The sequence below is a fragment of the Rhinolophus hipposideros genome (assembly GCF_964194185.1).
Source record: "Rhinolophus hipposideros genome assembly, chromosome: 13".
In the NCBI taxonomy this organism is placed as follows: Eukaryota; Metazoa; Chordata; class Mammalia; order Chiroptera; family Rhinolophidae; genus Rhinolophus; species Rhinolophus hipposideros.
Window position 1 is genome coordinate 64,475,945 of NC_138059.1, and position 18,160 is coordinate 64,494,104.

Sequence of the window (18,160 nt, forward strand, 5' to 3'; positions counted from 1 at the left end):
CAAGACTATTCTGAATGCTTCAGAGAAGTCTCCATGAGTCTGCGTCGCCTTCATCACAGACGCGCCTGACACGTCGGGTAACCACGCAGTGGACTGGACACTGGCCGGTAGTCTTTAGTAACAAGGACTGCAGACCGTCCATGCTGAGAAGAGAGGCAGACGGCAGCACGGCTGTGATAGCCGTTTCTTGGTTACTCTTTATACAATAAACCAGGATGGCCGCTTCACACACACGTAGCCGGGTGGTCAGAGCCAGAAAGTACTATGCTATTGCATGAGACTTATTAGCTTATTTATTGTATTACTGCTATACGTTACTCTTAAAGCAGAGAATTACTTTCAGTAACCAATTAATTACCAGGAGGAGGAAAGCTAACTAAGCACACTAAGATTGGTTAACTTCTTTATGTTCCCATTGATGCTTAAATATCCCGAACACTGCTGTGGGCTTTAGCCACACAAAGGTCAGCCACAGCTGAAGAACGACAGCTCCCTGTACAATGACCTCTGCTAACAAATGTGCAAAAGCATTCTGTTAGCACAAATAGCTTCCTATCACCAGCCTACACGTGTGAGGCTAACAGGGTGATCACGGATACTGGTGTTTGGGACGAAAGGGTTCAAGGTCGTTGGGCAGCAGTGCCTCTCTGCTCCTTGAGTGTCTGTCTCTTCCTATCATCAGGTGAGCCGGACTTGAGTTTCTGCCTTTCAGCTCAGTAGTTAACTATATGTAAAGTTCATTCTCAGTGTTTTCCATTCTTCGGCAAAAGTTTACATGGCAGTAACAAGGAGAGGGGGAGAAAGAAAAGAGAGCTAGCTTGGTCGGAGGTAAAAAAAGTATTCTGAAAAGCAGAGTCTCTGTAAGCAAAAGAAAATGGACATCTCCGTGCCCACGTGAGTGCGTTGCCCCCACCAGCTGCCCTCTGTGCATACCTGGCTGACCAGTTCGGGTATTCCCAAAGCTCGATCAATCTCCTCCAAGCCATCGAAATTCCGCAAGGCCAAATACAGCTGGTCCAGGAGAGCTCCCTCGTCACTTGGAGACTCCGCCGCAGGATGTGGACACAGCAAATCATCTGGAGAGTTGCCAAACGGCTGCCTGTAAGGAGACAAACTTCATCAGGGGCCTGTGATTAGAGAACTCCCCCCCCCCCTTAAAGACAAAAATATCAGTTGACTTCCAGGGTTTTGTAGTAAAACACTGTACCAGCTGGACACAGGACAAAATGACAGCCCCAAACAACAGATGCACTTTATTCAATGCCTAACAGGCCAGGCATCAATCTAGGCGTCTGATGTATGATTTTTGTTTCTGTTGCCCCTGCCCCACCGAAAGCTGGCAAGGCTGACGCTCAGAGAGGTCAGGCCATTTGCTGGTGATCACACAGGCAGACACTGCAAAGCTGGCACTTCAACAGACTCGAAGTCAGGTCCCGCCCAACTGTTTTATTTCCACAAATCTATGCCGACTCCTCAAGCATATAGATATTGATTATACTTTGTAATGAAGTAATCAAAGGATGTTTCTGAACTTGAGTCGGAAAGACAAATTGAGTAGTCTTCTTTCACTTGAGGCTACGACGACCGACTGGCCGACACGGGAGAACTACAAAAGCCACATTAATTTTGGGAACTCAGCTATCACTACACTAAACTTGACTGGACTAATAGGAAATGTCTTAGTCACCCATGAGCAGGACCTGTAAACATTTATTAAAGCCCTCAGCAAGTGGGGCTGTTAGCTTCCCTGAGTTAGCCAACAAAAGTAGGTCACAAATATGCCAATTATATTTGTTATTATATATAGGCTAACAGGTGATAAAACCATAACACTAAACTTGAAACTCTATGGTATATAAAACTCGTATAATTTATGTTAACTGGCAAAGTATGGGAGCTTTTTAAAAAGGGCTTCCGAGTTACTTTAACACCAAAGGGGAAATACTTGTATTTTGTCAAAACAGTCTAATTTGTACTTTCCGAGTTACTGTATGATGTTTTGGAGAAAATAAAAGATACAGGCAAGTAATGTCATTCTGAAGCAGGTGAGAAGAGATTCATAAGGCATGAAGTCACCGATTAACCCAGTTTAATTAACATGGCATGTTTTCTAAAGACAGTTTAACAGGCCCCTCTGGTCTAGAATCCTGAATTCCTGATTATTCAAGCCAATAATTAATCTCAAACAGCTATAACATGGCACATTAAAAAACAATCTATACTTTCTATCCCTCGTTACATGGAAAGGAAGTGACTCAGTTAAGTACCCTCAATGCCACTCCTCACCTGCGGTGCCACCGCTGAGGCATAGCCACCTGGCAGTGCAGGTACAGCCTGAGCTAGGTGGGTTCGCTACACCCCCCCACCCCCCAGCGCTCCTGCAGAATTAAGCGCATCCACCGACTCTGAGGCTCTTGCTCATTGTGGGACTCTGTCCACCTGCCTCCTCTCCCCACCACTGCCCTTTCACAGCTCTCCCAGTATGAACTTTTCAGATGCAAATGTGGTCAAATCCACTCCACTACTGCTGCACTGAGGGAGTGGGAGGGAGGAGCAGACAGAGAAAAGCAGCGACAGGGAGGAGAAAAACCACAGGAGGAGTGCCTTTCACGGAAGCAAAGACAGGAGGAAATTCCCCAAAGAGGAGCGACCAACATTCGGATGGGCTAAGTTTCGTGAAAAACGAGCTCAAGTCAGCCAACGCACGAATGCTGTCTACGTACCAAGTTCTCCTAGCCCTGAGACTTCATGCCCCAAAGACGCTAGTGCAGTGAGGCAGGCAAGCATTTTCTTTAGCTTTATTTCCTAATTTTCCACTTCTGTTTCTTCAGAAGCCTCATTTCTGTACAACCACGACCCCCACCGCCATCTCTCCATGGTGACAGGCTGATGGAAGATCTGCTCTCTCTTAACTCCAGCAAAGCTGCTTGGCTGCTGTATAGACCCAGACTAGGATCTGAAACCCAGATCCAAGTGCCAGAGTGCCAGGGAAGGGGAGGTGGTGTCTCTTTGCAAGACAAACCCACCCTACTGAAGACACAATCAAATGCCTAAGGGAAAAACCCCCCAAAACTAATGCAAATACTCATTCACATTTAAATGGTTTCCTAATAAAACAACCTATTTTTGTTACATGCTTTCTATTTCTTTTAATTAAAAAAAAAAAAATCGAACTAACGTATGACACAGATTCGAAAGTGAAACAGTACCTCTAGGCCTTCCCACTTTGGTCAAGGCCCTCTCTGACTCAAGCTGGGACTCTCAGGATACTTTCTTGCTTCTAGTCTCTCTCTGATTCTTCTAATATGATGCTGTCAGGTTCTTTACGAAACACACTTTATTGAGCTGACTCAGAATTCTTACTTCAGCTCTCCCGAGAAAATGCCCACGTCCCTGGCACAGGGTGGTGGTGGTGGTGGGGGTGGTGGTGGTGGAATTCAGGACACACTTTGGCAAAGCCTAACTTTTCTACACTTAGTGCCCACAACTTCCTGTGAGCCCCAGCTATTCCAGACAATTGATCTTTCTTTCCAGAAGATGCCATGTACACATCAGGATGCCAGAACCCATCATTCCATACTTCCCACTCTCTTCTCCATCTAAGATTCTACCTTCCCACTATCTCCATCGCAGCCACTCTGGACCACTCCCTACTCTCCTCCCAACTCTAGCACCACCTACTGTGTTGTGCTAAGTTGGTATTGGCATTTATGTTAAAAACACCAACTTCAGACTGTGCCTAGTGAGGATATCTTAAATCTCTTTGTTGGTCTAGTACTTGAAATATATAGGTTATGGTAAGTTAACAGTTGATGGAAATGAAAGGTTCCTGATCTAGCTGGGATATCAAACCCTATAACCAGAAAAATGCATTGCACAGTGGCTTAGGCTCATAAATTTGGCCATACCATGAATTTATCACTTGCTTTAAAGACATCATAATATGCTTGGCTTATAGAAAAAATATTGACCCAAACTTCCAATCCAGCTTTCTAAATGGTCAGAAACATAATGGAGAAATTATTTTCCTAGATTTTGAACAATTATTAATACAAACATAGTCACAATCTGGATGGTGTCTTAAAGACATAGATCATACAAGGTGTGATTAAAAAAATATGAATATTTAAACTAAAAAAAAAGTATTACAGTAGAAGACACATTGCCATTAATCGTCCTCAAAATCCTCCCCCTCGCTTCGAACACACTTATCCCATCATTCTTGCCACTTTCTGACGCAGTTCTCGAAGTCCTCTTCCGTGAGTGTCTTTAGTTGTGCCGTTGTGGCTGCCTTGATGTCCTGAATTGATTCAAAATGTTTACCTTTCATGGTCATTTTGACTTTGGGGAAGAGCAAGAAGTCGCACGGTGCCAGATCCAGTGAATAAGGTGAATGAGGACACACCGTAATGTTTTTATTTGACAGAAATTGCTGTACCAGAAGCGATGTGACACGGAGCCTTTCCGTTGTGATCACAAAATATGGTGAATGCTGCTGCCGAGTGCCATCCAACGGAAAGGCAGGGATCTTCAATATGGGAAGCAGTGCACTGAACCTTAGTAAGTTTGTGGCAATATTTAACTTGTTTGGTGCTGTCAGTCAGGTGTGAGTTATGGTTGAGAGAAGGTGTGTTTTAACGTGTACTGTAAATCACCCTCCATCACAATAATGCTCCCTGTCACACATCGCTTCTAGTATCCGGCAATTGCTGTCAAATAAAAACATTACAGTGTGTTCTCATCCATCTTATTTACTGGATCTGGCATCGTGCGACTTCTGGCTCTTCCCCAAAGTCAAAATGATTTAGGAAATTGAAGCAGCCACGACAGCACAATTAAAGACACTCACGAAAGAGGACTTCCAGAACTACTCAGAAAGTGGCAAGAACGATGAGATAAGTGTGTTTAAAGTAGGGTGGGGTGGCATTTTGAGATGGATTGATGGCAATGAATCTTTTACTGTAATAAATTTAAATTTAAACATTTACTGCAGTGTTTGATCCCACCTCGTATTAAGACAAGGATGAAATTCAGAGGAATAAAAAGATGAACACACACGGGCCCCAGGCTGGTGCAACATGGTAAGTAATAAACTAGCAAGAGAAAGGTCTATCATCCATAGAAACCTCATTTCCTGAAATCTGCACTTTTATTTACAGACTAAGAGGACACTAAAGGAGGGCAATAAAGAGAATAAAGGAGGGCAATAAAGAGAGTAAGGTCAATTCTGAGTCTTGTTTGAGAACCATACCATTACCATTACTTTTCACATGTATTTTCAAAATCCTGCAGAAAAGCAGCAACTACTACATGATGAGAAATAGTCAACAAAAGAAACTTTACCCTCAGATACATTTCAAATGAGAGATAACCAAATTAACTCTGAAATTTTGAACTTAACGTGAAAAAAGCAAGTCATTCACGAGGCAGCCACTATATTTCAAGAGAAAATCACTTTTATAAATACAACAGAAATCTTCAAACAAATCATCTATAAATTTTGGACTATATTTTAAATATCTTTTACATACGAGATGAATGAAGGCAAAAAACCACAATGGAACTACAGAAAAAAACATTAAAAGACCTATTACTAAATACATGGGCAGTAAAAATACAAAATACTAATGCTGACACTTATAAAGAAGGTTAAAAAAAGGCACTGCTTTTCTTTTATTTCAAAAGAGAGACGTGGTGGGAACCATTGTTATCCATCACTTCTGAATTTCTATGACTGAAATTATCATAAAGTTGGTCATAAATTTCTTACAAACTAAACTATTTAAAATAAAAGAAGTGGGGTAGGTGGCTGGAAAAACTGAAATAATGTTCAAAGCGGTGAAATGTTTTGTTTTGTTCACACAGTTCTTAGACAAAGAAAGCTGACAGACAGTAACCAAAGCAACAGCAGAACGGGGCATGCTGAGTCCCAGAACCTGCTCAGCAAACCGAATAAGCTGCCTCTGTGATGGGACTCAGTAAAATCTGGAATGCCTTTTTTAAAACAGAACTCTCATCTGTTTGGGCAACAGTGAAAATCCTGACTTTGGGCCTCGTTTACCCTAGATATAAGTCTTGGACATTTCATTCAGAAACAACTATCAGGTGCTGGATTTAATTATTGTACTACATTTTTATTATTCGCAAGTTTCCATGGAAATGGGTGGGTTTTTAACATGTCAAATAAACATATGTTGAAAGAGCATTAACACTGCCTGACACCACGAAATCAGACTCAAAGAGCTGGAAGGACCTTGAGAAAGTACTGCCTCCAAGTGTGACTGCAGTCTTTATAGCACAGGCTGCTCTACTCCCCAGCAACCCCAGTGATGTTGGCGCCACTGCCCCAGGGAGCTAGTTTGGAGAGGGCTCATACCTGCCTGTGGTTCTGTCTGTCAGTTCTCCTGCTGCCTCATTTCTACTCAAAGTGCAGCAGGAGGACCAGCGGTGCTGGCATCACCTGGGGCTTGTCAGAAACGCAGACCTGCCTTTGAATGGAATCCCAGGGGTGCTTCAGAGGGGCTTGAAAACCCCCGTTCCTCCCCCTAAGTGAATGGAATACAGCTGGTGGACGCCCTTCCTCCTTCATCTCCCTAAGACAGTTACTGAGCAGTTCCCCTACTCTTCTTTTCAGTCAAATAACCAGGTCCCTACTTTTTCTCACAAATCCTATTGCTAGGCTCATCTTCATCTTCTGCTATTTTGGTGTTTTTTTTTAAAACATCAATGAATCCTCTGAATTCTTTATCACACCCTGAAGATATAGAAAGGAAATGGGCACTACATCACAATTCTGAGCTGTGCAACGCTGACTCTGACAAAAGCATGACCTCCCAGAGTGGGACTCCCTCAGAAGCTTGTGTTTAAAAACAACACCGAATTAAGCAGCTCTGGCAATGTATTCTACCTTTGTGAAATCCCAGAAACCGTTGCCTTTCCTCACTGGTGAATGTGGTAAGAGCATCACATAGTTTTAGACTAGAATGGTCCCACAAGGGAAGGCCGGTCAGTCTGCAGTAAGGCCCTTGCTGAGCTTCTAATCTCGGCTCTTTACCTATGAGACTCAAGACCAAATGTCCCCAGCTTGAGTTTCCTGAGAAGTTTACTTCCTGGAAAACAATGCCTGCAGCCTGTAAGTTCCCATGCTACCTCGCGCTCAGGCTCCCAGCTATCTCCCAGCCTTGGCGCTCTCTGTGCACCCAAACAGCTGAGCAGCCATCACCCCGGCCTCAAGGTCACCTGGGCAACATCTGCTGCACGTGCGCTGCTAAAAATCAGGGAGATAATGCATGTAATGCAGTTGTGAAGTAGCCTGTGCTGGGAAAACCGTAACTGTCAGAAAGGCAAACAAAAAACACCGCTGAGCTTAAACTTGAGTAAGCCCTGAGCTGCTGGTGACAGGCGTGCTTTTATCCATAAAGCACAGCAAGGTCAGAGAGCTGCCCCGAGACTGCTGCCTTTGAGCTGAGGGAACCCGGAGGAGACCCAGGTGAGCAGTGACCCCCACTCCTGGCAGAGACCACCATAAATTATCGTAAGAAAAGTGTCCTCAACTTCAACCCTTGATCAGCTCTGAACCCTCAATGAAACATTAGCAAAGCAGTCAGGGACACAGGTCGCCATGAGTGAGACTTAGGACTCGCTGGATTTAGAACTCCAGGAAATCCACATGTTGGTATTAAATAAAGAAATTTAGAAAATAATGATGAATGTAATGTTTAATGACATAAAGATGGAATCATGAAAATAAACAGGCAAAAAGAGGCCATGAAAATTAACCAGGCAAACAGAACTCCTAGGAATGAACAACGTATCCCAAATACCAAGTAGTATAAATAAATAAACCCACACCTAGCCACATGGTGGTGAAGCTACAACACAGCATGTACAAAGAATTGCTCAGAAGTAATTAGAGATGTACACCTGAAATTATGTAATTTCATTAACAATTGTCACCCCAATAAATTAAAAAAAAAAGTAATTAGAAAAGATGAGCTACAAAGAACCAAAAATGATTAGACTGATAATCAGAACTAAAAAAACTCAGTAAGGTTGTTCACATACCACTTCCTTTTTTAAAAAACTGTTTCAACGGCTTAATGTACAACGTCTGAATTCTCCAGTTTGGTATTTAAGGTTCTCTGTAAATCTACGTTATTACTAATCTACTCTTTCAGCCACATCTTCTGATACTGCCTTTTTTTCCCCCAACATGGCGAAATACACGTAACATAAAACTCGATGATTTTGTTACCCTAAACATATTGTGCTGCTTCTATAACACCTAGTCCTGATTATGATTATGCTGATTTGCCAGGTGGACTGGCTTCCTGCCACCTCTGCCTCCTGAAATTATACCTTTTCTTCCTGCCTTTGGAGCCTTTCCCAATCACTCCAGCTGGATGAGCTCTTGAAATATGGTTTATTTCTCTTACGGCATTTATAGTGCACACCTCATATTACACTTATTAGTGTACATATTTGATTTTCCAACTAAACTGTAACTTCTTTAAAGACATGCCCTAGTCATGGTCTAAATGATTTTTGGACTTCCTACTCCCCTACACCTCCCCCTGCCGAGCAGACGGTACAGTTTGAATACATGAAAAGTGCTCAAGCACCGACTATTCAAAAGGAAGAGACGAACTTCCGGCAGAGGTACATGGAAGATGACTTACAGGACTCATGAAGCACTGCTCCCGTGGCTTCCTGGGAGCTCAGCACTCACCTGCTCTGGCTGGCAAAAGATGCCTGCTCTATGGGCAGCATGCTCTCCGGCCACGGGGCGGTCTGATTGGGAGGAGCTTGTTGTTGGTTATACTGGGGCCCCGCCATGTTCATCTCTAATTCAGATGGCCCTAAACAAGAAGACAAAAATCCCCCCAATGTTATAACTTGTAATCAGGAAAGTGCCTATTTCTGTTACGTAATACAAAGCAAAATATCTGTTTTTTAGAAAATGGAAAAGACAGAACCAATAATAATTAGGTGCAATAATAAGTCTGAACTTTTATTCTGATATAGAAATAAAGGCAATAAATATCAAGGCTATCATACACTTTAGGGAATGTCGAGAGCAGCAGTTCTAAACCTTTTTAACTTAAGACCCTTTATATTCTTAAAAAAGAAAGGCAGCTTTTATGTCTGGGGGTTATACAGCTTATCAATATTTATTGTTATTGGAACTTAAAACTGGCAAATAGAAAAATGATTATTAACTCATTTAAAATCATCATAATAAGCCCACTATATGTTAAACTACACTTTTCTTAAATGGAAAAAGAAATCTTTTACTGACATTGTTTCACATTTTTGCAAATCATTTTCATATCTGGATTGATAAAAGAGACCCAGAATCTCCTATCTGCTTCCACATTCCATCTACTGTGCTTTGATACAGCATGTATCTTCTAGAATTCTACTGTACAGTACATTCGTGAGAGAATAAAGAGGGAAGAAAGAGAACAGTTTGGCCTTGTACACCCCCAAAGGGCCCGGGGGTGCTGGCCCTCACTGTGACTCAGCTAGCCAGGCTCAGGGTGGGGCAGAAAGGGGGCCCAGACCACTCACATGTGCTCTTCCTTCCAAGTTCTTTTCAGAGGTTTAAGGGTAATGGGTAATATGAGTTTTTTAATCACTTTATTGTTATTATCTGTAGGCCTGTTTTCCATTATAATAGATTTTCTGTTGAGTTCTCAACTTTTTTTGAGTTTATTAAATATCGGAGAAATTCAGCTACACTAAAGCTCACAGAGGCACGTTTCAAGCTCAAAAGCCAGGTGAGGTGCCTGCCCTTTAGTGAAGAAAGACTGAGGATAAATTTACGTTGCTGGATATAAGAGATTTATTATTCTGATTTTTTTCTTAGTTTCTCAGATTATTTATTTAAGTTATTGGGGGGGGGTGACAGTGGTTAACGTATTATTATGATTTTTAAAGAAGGAATCAATATTTAAAAAATTTCCCAGTTTACTTTTGCATGGAATTCTGGTCATTTTTCATGCAAACCTCAAATGATAACAAATTTGTGTTTGGGAACCACTCATTAACTCAAAGTACATTCTCTGTAGAAAGGAAATAGGAATGTTATTATTCAGAAAACAATAACTCAAAATGCACTGAGCAATTGTTGCAATTATTTTTAACCCTTTAAACCACAATTACTTTTGCACCGACCTAATATATAGCTAGGTAAGAAAACTGACGCCAGACGTAGGATGAGAATTCTGCATTATCGTGGCATCGTTAATGATTTAGCACTTACTCACGCTGTAATATCTAAGTATATGAAAAAAGTATATAAACATTTAACTTACCTGAGTTATGCTAATGCACAAGGTAAGAGGAAGGTTAATATGTCAATGATTAAGAAAATAATCTTGAGTATGAGTTACACAGACCATTGATTTTTACAGAAATAATGGCTTTATTGAGATATAATTCACATACCATACAATTCACCCATTTAAAATGTATGATTCAATGGGTTTTAGCATATTTGCAGAGTTGTACAACCATCACGACAATCAAGTTTAGAACATTCTTATTCCCCCCAAAAGAAACCCAAAGAGTGACCATTAGGAGTCACTCCCCATTTCCCCTCCAGAGCCCAGCTCTAGGCAACTCCTAATGTACTTTCTTTGTCTACAGATTTGCTTATTCTGCACATTTCTTATGAATGGACTCACACAATGTACTGGGTCATTAATTTTAGTAACATGAAAACTGTATGCGAATCGAATCCCACTGACCCTCACATTTTGTGAGATGTCCTATAAGACCCTGCACCTTCAGTGAGGACCTAGGAGTGTCTGGTTTAACAGTCTAGGGCAGGGCCCAGGAATCTGCATTGTAAGGCCCTGAGATCATTCTGACGATCACTCAAGAGTTAGGAATCACCGCTGAATCATTGAAATACTTCTGTAAAATATCATAAACATAAGATTTAGAGAGCGACACTGAATTTATGCCCCCTCCCCCAAAGTTGAATTAGATAATGTAATGAAAATAAATTATCACAACGGTAGTTGATTCTCTTACGTAACGGTAAAACCTTTGGGATACTATGATTCTACGGAGTTCCTGCAAAATCCCACTTATGACAACTTGACATGGGGGGCTTACCTACACTGCAAATGAGCAGCTTGTCTTGAAAGGCCTTACGGGGCTGTTACTCTCCTGAGAAAGGATAACAGTTACAACCAAGAGCACTGAAACAACCTTACCTATACTCATGACCTGAGACTGCAGCATCTGTCTTTGGCCAGGCTGGCTGTTGGGTCTCATGGGGATGCTGGCTGTTGGATTCCGAATCATAGCTCCTTGGATTGGCCGGTTCATGGCACTGGTGGTAGCAGCACAGGTGACTCTCACGGCAGAACTCTGTGGTGCCCATTCCCCAGATGGCATCGAGGGCCGGGCAGCATTACTACTAATCATTCCTGCAGACAAGCCAAAGGAAACTGAGAGATGCAATAACTGAAAACATCCTCAGCATGTACGAGCCCCTGATCTTACTCTGCACCAGATGATCATTCTGTAATAAGCAGCTAGCCCAATAGCTAACGCCCTCATTGGGACGGATGCGGGCCCTTGGCTACGAAATAAGAATCAGACATCTCTACCAAGGTTTTTACAACATGGACTTGCCCCTCTTTATAGTTCGGAAAAGCTGTTAAAATTGTTCCCATATGTACTTAGAAACAGGTGCTGTGGCGTGTGGATAACCCCAACTTCCTTCCTCAGGAAGTGAATCACATTAGCTGATACACACGTCAATGCTTTACTTTCCAAAAGGGAGGTGAGGCTAAAAGGAACAAGGTAAAAGCTCATAATCAATATTTGAATTACAAACCAAAATCACAGAGAATATCCCATGAAGCCTGTGCCAGACTGTAAATCCTCGAAGCTCTTTCAGAGAATTCTAATCTGTGAAGCTTCAGGACTGACCAAGGTAGCTTCTGAGACATGAGGAAATCACCTGGTCTTTCTACTCCACTTCCTTATAGCCAGGGCGAGGCCACGCCCACTATTTCCATATACCTGAACCACCACATTCCTGATGATATAGATCTCGAATGGGTTAGGACAGACTTGTGAAAATCCTTTTATGCTTCAGATATTAATAGCTATTTGACCACACGTAACAATGAAAGCACAAGACTGGCAAGCGGGATCAAGAGCTTGCTCTCTGGCCTGGCCCCCAGGGTGCTGGCAACGGCCAAGGATTGGCTAAGACTCGATATTCTAAGGGTCCCAGAAAACCCCAAGTGAGGGCCCTTCATTGTGAAATGTTTAATGATGGATGTATACAGGTTCTGCTTTCAAATACATGGTTTGCTTTCATTTACTATAATTATAACAAACAACTAAGAATAAGGTGTATTTAAGAAATGGAGAGACCACGTGTTGTGGATGACTCTTTACTGGTGAAATGAGAATGTGCTACGTTAGGGTGATTAAGAGTAAAGCATAATTAATTAGATTGAAAAAGAACAATATTATAACAACACATATTTTAAAAAACCGTTTTAAGATTAGATTTGAACTATGACAAAGATATTATGGGAGAACAGGCATTTTAGATTTCCAAAAATCTATTATCTAAATAATATAACACAATTCTAGAAAGTCTGAAGTATTATTCATCATTCAACAGTATTAGGGTAGTCTCCGTCTTTTTCTCTTTTGGGGGGAAATGAAACACAGGCATTATATGGTAACAGCCTGAACACCCGTGATCGCCAGCCAGGCTGCCCGGATATGAATATAGGTGTGTCCCCAAATTTCTACTTAAGATTCCTACAAAAACTCCAATCTTCTTGTTTTCTGCTAATATGAAACCACCTTTAATAAACCACTGGTTCCTTTGCTCTTACAGAACTTTACATAAATCAGTACTTTAGTAATATAAATCAATACTTTATCTTACAAATAAGCTATTCTATTAATAATATAGCATAGTTCATGTTTCCTATAAATTGCTTATCGACAACAGAAAGTAAAACAATCCACCTTTTTTCCTTAAATTGAACTCTGGTTTTCAGATAACTATCGAAATGGCAAGTGTACATGGGGATTAAAGACTGCCAAAACAAACAAAAGAAAAACCCTAAATTAAACACCCACCAATATAAATTCTTTTAATAATAGCTATTCTTTCAATGCCTTTGTCTCTAGTATGTCATTTCGACAAAGGAAGAAACCTATATAAGTTGTGAGCTGTTCTTCACTAGAAGAGGCAGTATCCTGCTGTGTCTGTGAGAAACACTACAGGGCACAGGATATGCTGGTAACAGCCACTCGTGCTGCCACAATGATTCTAGACCGAACCAGATGTGAGTTTGGGAACATGGCAGCTGCCAGGCAGTGACTACCACTTGGGAACACGCTCAGGCAACTTGGCAGACACTTAATTTACGGCCGGCCCAGGTCTAAACCACGTCACAGGCCACTTCATACACCTTCGAACATGGAGCCCTGGACCAGTTACTAATCAGGCTAGGCATACTACTGTTTATGGTTTTTTATTTTTAATTAATCTTTTTCTGAATGAGAATTATACTGTTTGTAAGTATGAAAGGTTGGTTGAATTTTAAACTTCGTTCTGAAATTCTCCAAACACAAACCATCAATGAATAGCAAGTTGTGGGGTTACCCGCTTATGACGACAAGTGAGCAACCACCAGTTACTTTACACACACCACGACGATGTCTAGAACAGTAACTGGAGTAGAAGTGACCTAAGCCTATGCTACAGGATTCACGATGAGAAATCTCATGACAGTGGTGATCACAGAATAAAACCGTCATCTTACTGGAATGCTCTCCGATGCTTCATATGCCACTCTCACGGCGAAAAGCTGTAGACTTTTCTTACGTTCAAATGTTAGCTTCTAACATAAACAATGTCACTTGAGGAATCCTACTAGCTTGATATGGATGAATACGTCATTGGGTTAAGTAATCCAGTAAAGTAACAGTTCATTGGAGCCCTTACCTGTGCTACTGTTCCCTAAATTTCCTTGGTTTCCTATCATCCCTTGGTTACCCATCATTCCTGGCTGAGGTATCACTGAGTAGGGACTATTGTTTCTGATTGGTGGGAAGGGTCCAGCACCAGTTGGGCTTTGCAATGTGATGTCAAGTGGTAAATTCTGGTTTGGCAATAACCTGCCCAGTTGCCCTGGTCGTGGGTTATTAAAAGCTAAGGAGAAAACAAATGAAAATTGAAGGTTAATATAGGATAATGGAAAAGCACAGCAACAGAAGTAGTGATTAGAGAAAATATCGTCTGCGAAATAACAAAGATACGCACACCAGGGACCACCTGCCTACATAAAAGACAAATTCACAGACAAAAACACATGCAGCACTAAAATGAAGACCTGTAATCTAATCAACAAGCCTCTAATCATTGACATTCTTGCAAAAAAGAAAAAAAAAAGTCTATCATCATTTATTGTATTTTTTCTCTCCAATACTAATTTCTAATTTTCAATTGTATGTGCTAAGTAAACCACAAATACTTTTTCTACATATGTTATATTATCCATATTTAGGAGTATTGCTTTGTCTCAACTATGAGGCGGTAAGTCTCTCCTGCAGCACCAAACCCAGAAGGTTGGTTTGAACGTTAGAATATCAGGTCTTAACTGGACTTTCCTAGGAGTAGAATTAGGTTAAAGGTGTGTACTCCCATTGGAAGTTAAATATCTTTAAGTGTAAACTCTGCTACCTGAAGTAATTATTAAAGCTCTAGAGCCCTGTTTATTCTTCTAAATACAGCTTTTTAAAATTCTAGATACATTGAGATTTAAAATGAGTTTTACGGTTAGTTCACAAGAATTTATTGTGTAATACGCTCTACACGAATACACTATGCTATCACAAAGACGACCAGTAATTTGATAACAGTGTCATTCATTTTTAAAAGTACAAATACATTATAAATTATAATTTAAAGCACAAATTTATTAAATGATAAAGTAGTTAACTTTCTCTGAATTATATAAACATAATATGAAACGGAACATTTAAAAGGAAAGGTTTTTTAACAATAACAGAATTAAATTTTTAGAAGAATTAGGGCTTGGAATAGAAATTATGTTCATGCTTAATCGTGATTTCCTCAGGTTTAGTTATGTGGTTACCAGTGAATAATCTGAATACTATTAGTAGGTACAGATAGAGGTGAAACCAGGAGTTCGTACAGTCTGTCCTTCGTTAATTCCTCTGTTTAATAAGCATAAACTTTCTGGTGCATTTCTTCTCAACTTTCTGACTTTGTAATCGCCCGTGGTCCATAAGTAACTCTCCATTCCCCAAGAAATAGGCAGGTTTGAGAGATAAGAGCGAAAACTCTACTTTGTTTTACCCTTTTCAGAATGATCAGGCATCACTCGAGAAAAAATTTAGTAATTAGGTATTTTGTGATTTGGTTGATGGTTGCCATTTCTGGTATGAAACCAATGCTAAGCTCTGGGTTATACTACATTAGAAGCAAAAAAACAACAACATCCTGTTTACCAATTTAACACTAAGGAGACAATCTTTCTATCAATTATGTCTCTGAAACAGGAAAAACATTTTCTTTCATTCAACCTATTGGACAACTTTAGGCAACTATCAAGTGTGTAAACTAAGTGTTCATAGCGAAGGAAGAATTCATCTTAAACTTATAAAATCAAGCTTTATATCAAACCAATCAAACTTAAAATGGAGTTATAAAACATTTATACGATAAAGTTCCATGTAAAACTGGTATTTACGTGAGGATTCCTAAGAGAGAGGACAAAATAGTTTAAATAGTTTGAGTTTTTAATAGCATATTACTCCTAAAAAGTCAGCACTAATTTTCTATAGTTTAAGGTGCATATTAAAACCCAAAACCTAATTCAAACTCATTTCTGAAGGCAGTAACTTAAACGCCAGGAAATACGACAATCATGTAAAACACTTTATCTGTGTCGGTCGGGCTCACTCCATGTTGATTAAATTAACCCCAGACAACGCTGGGAAGCCATGATCGTGAAAATCCACTCTGAAAACTGTTTTCGGGGACCAGGACAGTAGATGGTGCTATCTGACCATAAAAACTTTGAGTGACTAAGCTGTTTGCAGCAGATTTTAATAACCCCTGTTTTCAATGGTGATTATATGGGAATTTCTTGGCAATACCATCAACATCTCATACTCACTGCTCTGTGAAATTCGCAGTGCTGTTTTCTGGGCTCCAACAGGTGTAACCGGGCTGTTTTCAGCTGTGAGTTGCATGAGGTCATTGATGATGGCTTGCTTGTCAACTGATCCAGCAGGGGCGCCTGGCCTCGAGTCGGGGAAAAGCTGTGGTAATTGACTATTCTGCAAATCATCCAAAATCTCCTCCAAGTTGTCCAGCTCACTGCCAGGCTGCAGTTAACAAACAGAAGAGTTTACCCAGTCCCGTGCGAGGAGTGGGCACCACAGGCCCGCTTGCAATTACAGCCCTGACCGGTGTAAAGCACCACAGCCACATAAAAGGTGCAGATACACGCTGGCCTCAGGCCTACCAATTAATTGATCATCTTGAAACAAATTAAATTGACAAAAGACACATAACTGAATCTCTTGGTCCTCAATTTTGTCATCTGTAAGAAGAGATACGACTGAATTGGAAAGAAAGCTCTCTTCCAGCACTGTGATTCATTGGCAACTTATCAGTTGCCCTGTATTTTATGCTAATAATTCAATTGATCATGAGTACGTATATTTTTAGTTAACCATGAGTATATTATGACTTACATTCCAGGTCTAGGTTTTGTGGTTCTCTCTCTTTATGAAATAACAACAGTAACAAAAAACTGGTAGAAAATAGGATCCAAATTTACACTAAAGCAGTATTTAATAAATGGCGATTTCCTTTTAGAACTTATTTTAAGAGCAGGTGGTAAAACGCAAAATAAGGTTGAAGTAACCATGAATAGCTAAGCATTGCCTTTTCACTTTGAGTGGTGTTTTTCTCCTGCTTACACTTTCAGTTTCGAATGACACTGGCTTTCTCAGTCACTCATCAGCTTAGATGACAAAATGTAGGGAAGCAGGATAAAAACAGGTTGTACCCCAGACGTAGCATCTACCAACCTGAGACTTCATAGAAGCCATGAAAATGTTTTTTAGGGCTTTCTTTTTATTAAAATAATTTCATTTCAATTATCAACATTAAAATATAAAGTAAATATCACCACTATTTTATACACCACTATTTTATACCTAGTACTATTCTTCCAGAAAGGTCAATAGATTTTATATTCTTTTGAGCAGAACCTATTTATGTGCCAAGTATTTAAAATCAGACAGTGCCAACCATAAGAAAATGGCTAAGTTAAATGCTGAGATTACTTTCTAGTGAAGAAAGTGGTAAGAATGATTTTCTTGATGTGCAGGTGGAAAAACATAAGTTAGGCAATTTCCCCCAAGTCACTGAATGGACTTTGAATCCTGGCCCGTGACTAACTCTTTCATCTTCACTGGCAATGCAAATGAAATCATTACACAAAGTATACTTAAAAGCAGAAGGGCTTAGGGTTTTATCCTACATACAATTCCCGTTCCCCATGTTGAGTTTGGATTTGCTAAGGTTTTTGCATTTTGTGGCAAATCTAAGTTACCTCTATGGGAAGTTTTTTTACTGGACATTTCTCAAGTTAGGAAGGATGAACTGAAGTGATATTTCATTTGATTCCCTGTTCAATCGACTAGCTTAGCAATAACTTAGAACACTGTTTTCCAGGGAATGCCTAATGTGTTGTTAGAGCAATTACAAGACCATTTTCTCGTTAGTTTAGCCACCCGTTTCTAACAAAAGACAGAAACATCAAATGTGGCAGAGACACATCCTAGGAGAGGGTTAGGGTCCAAAGTTAGCAACCTGCGGTACAGACAGACACAATGATCCTTAAAACTCCTGAGGAAGGCACCCCATTGTGTATCTATCCCCTCCAAGGGCAACATGGCCAGTTTTTCCTCCCGAGAGGAAGCACATTACTGTGGTTTTCGCTCAGCCCTGAAGGACATAGTTTATGCAGGGGCCAGGCTGCATTTAAAAGCCTGTAGCTACAATTTCATAGTATTAGAGGCACAAGGGAACCAAAATGCAGTGAACTCTGGTCCCCCACCTCAC

General features: G+C 40.6%; 1 protein-coding gene across 7 annotated transcripts in view; it reads right to left on the bottom strand.

The window, feature by feature from the left end:
* Positions 1–18,160, bottom strand: part of NCOA2 (nuclear receptor coactivator 2) — a 256,262-nt gene that overhangs the window by 18,026 nt on the left and 220,076 nt on the right. For 5 of the 7 annotated variants that reach the window (XM_081070060.1, XM_081070056.1, XM_081070059.1 and 2 more), the window contains 5 exons: positions 16,200–16,410; positions 14,000–14,206; positions 11,226–11,441; positions 8,729–8,858; positions 934–1,099 (listed from right to left, as the gene is read on the bottom strand). In XM_081070060.1, the coding sequence (XP_080926186.1) occupies positions 934–1,099; positions 8,729–8,858; positions 11,226–11,441; positions 14,000–14,206; positions 16,200–16,410 (930 nt within the window). The remainder of the gene's footprint in view (positions 1–933; positions 1,100–8,728; positions 8,859–11,225; positions 11,442–13,999; positions 14,207–16,199; positions 16,411–18,160) is intronic. The other 2 variants (XM_081070062.1, XM_081070061.1) reach the window with 1 other exon arrangement.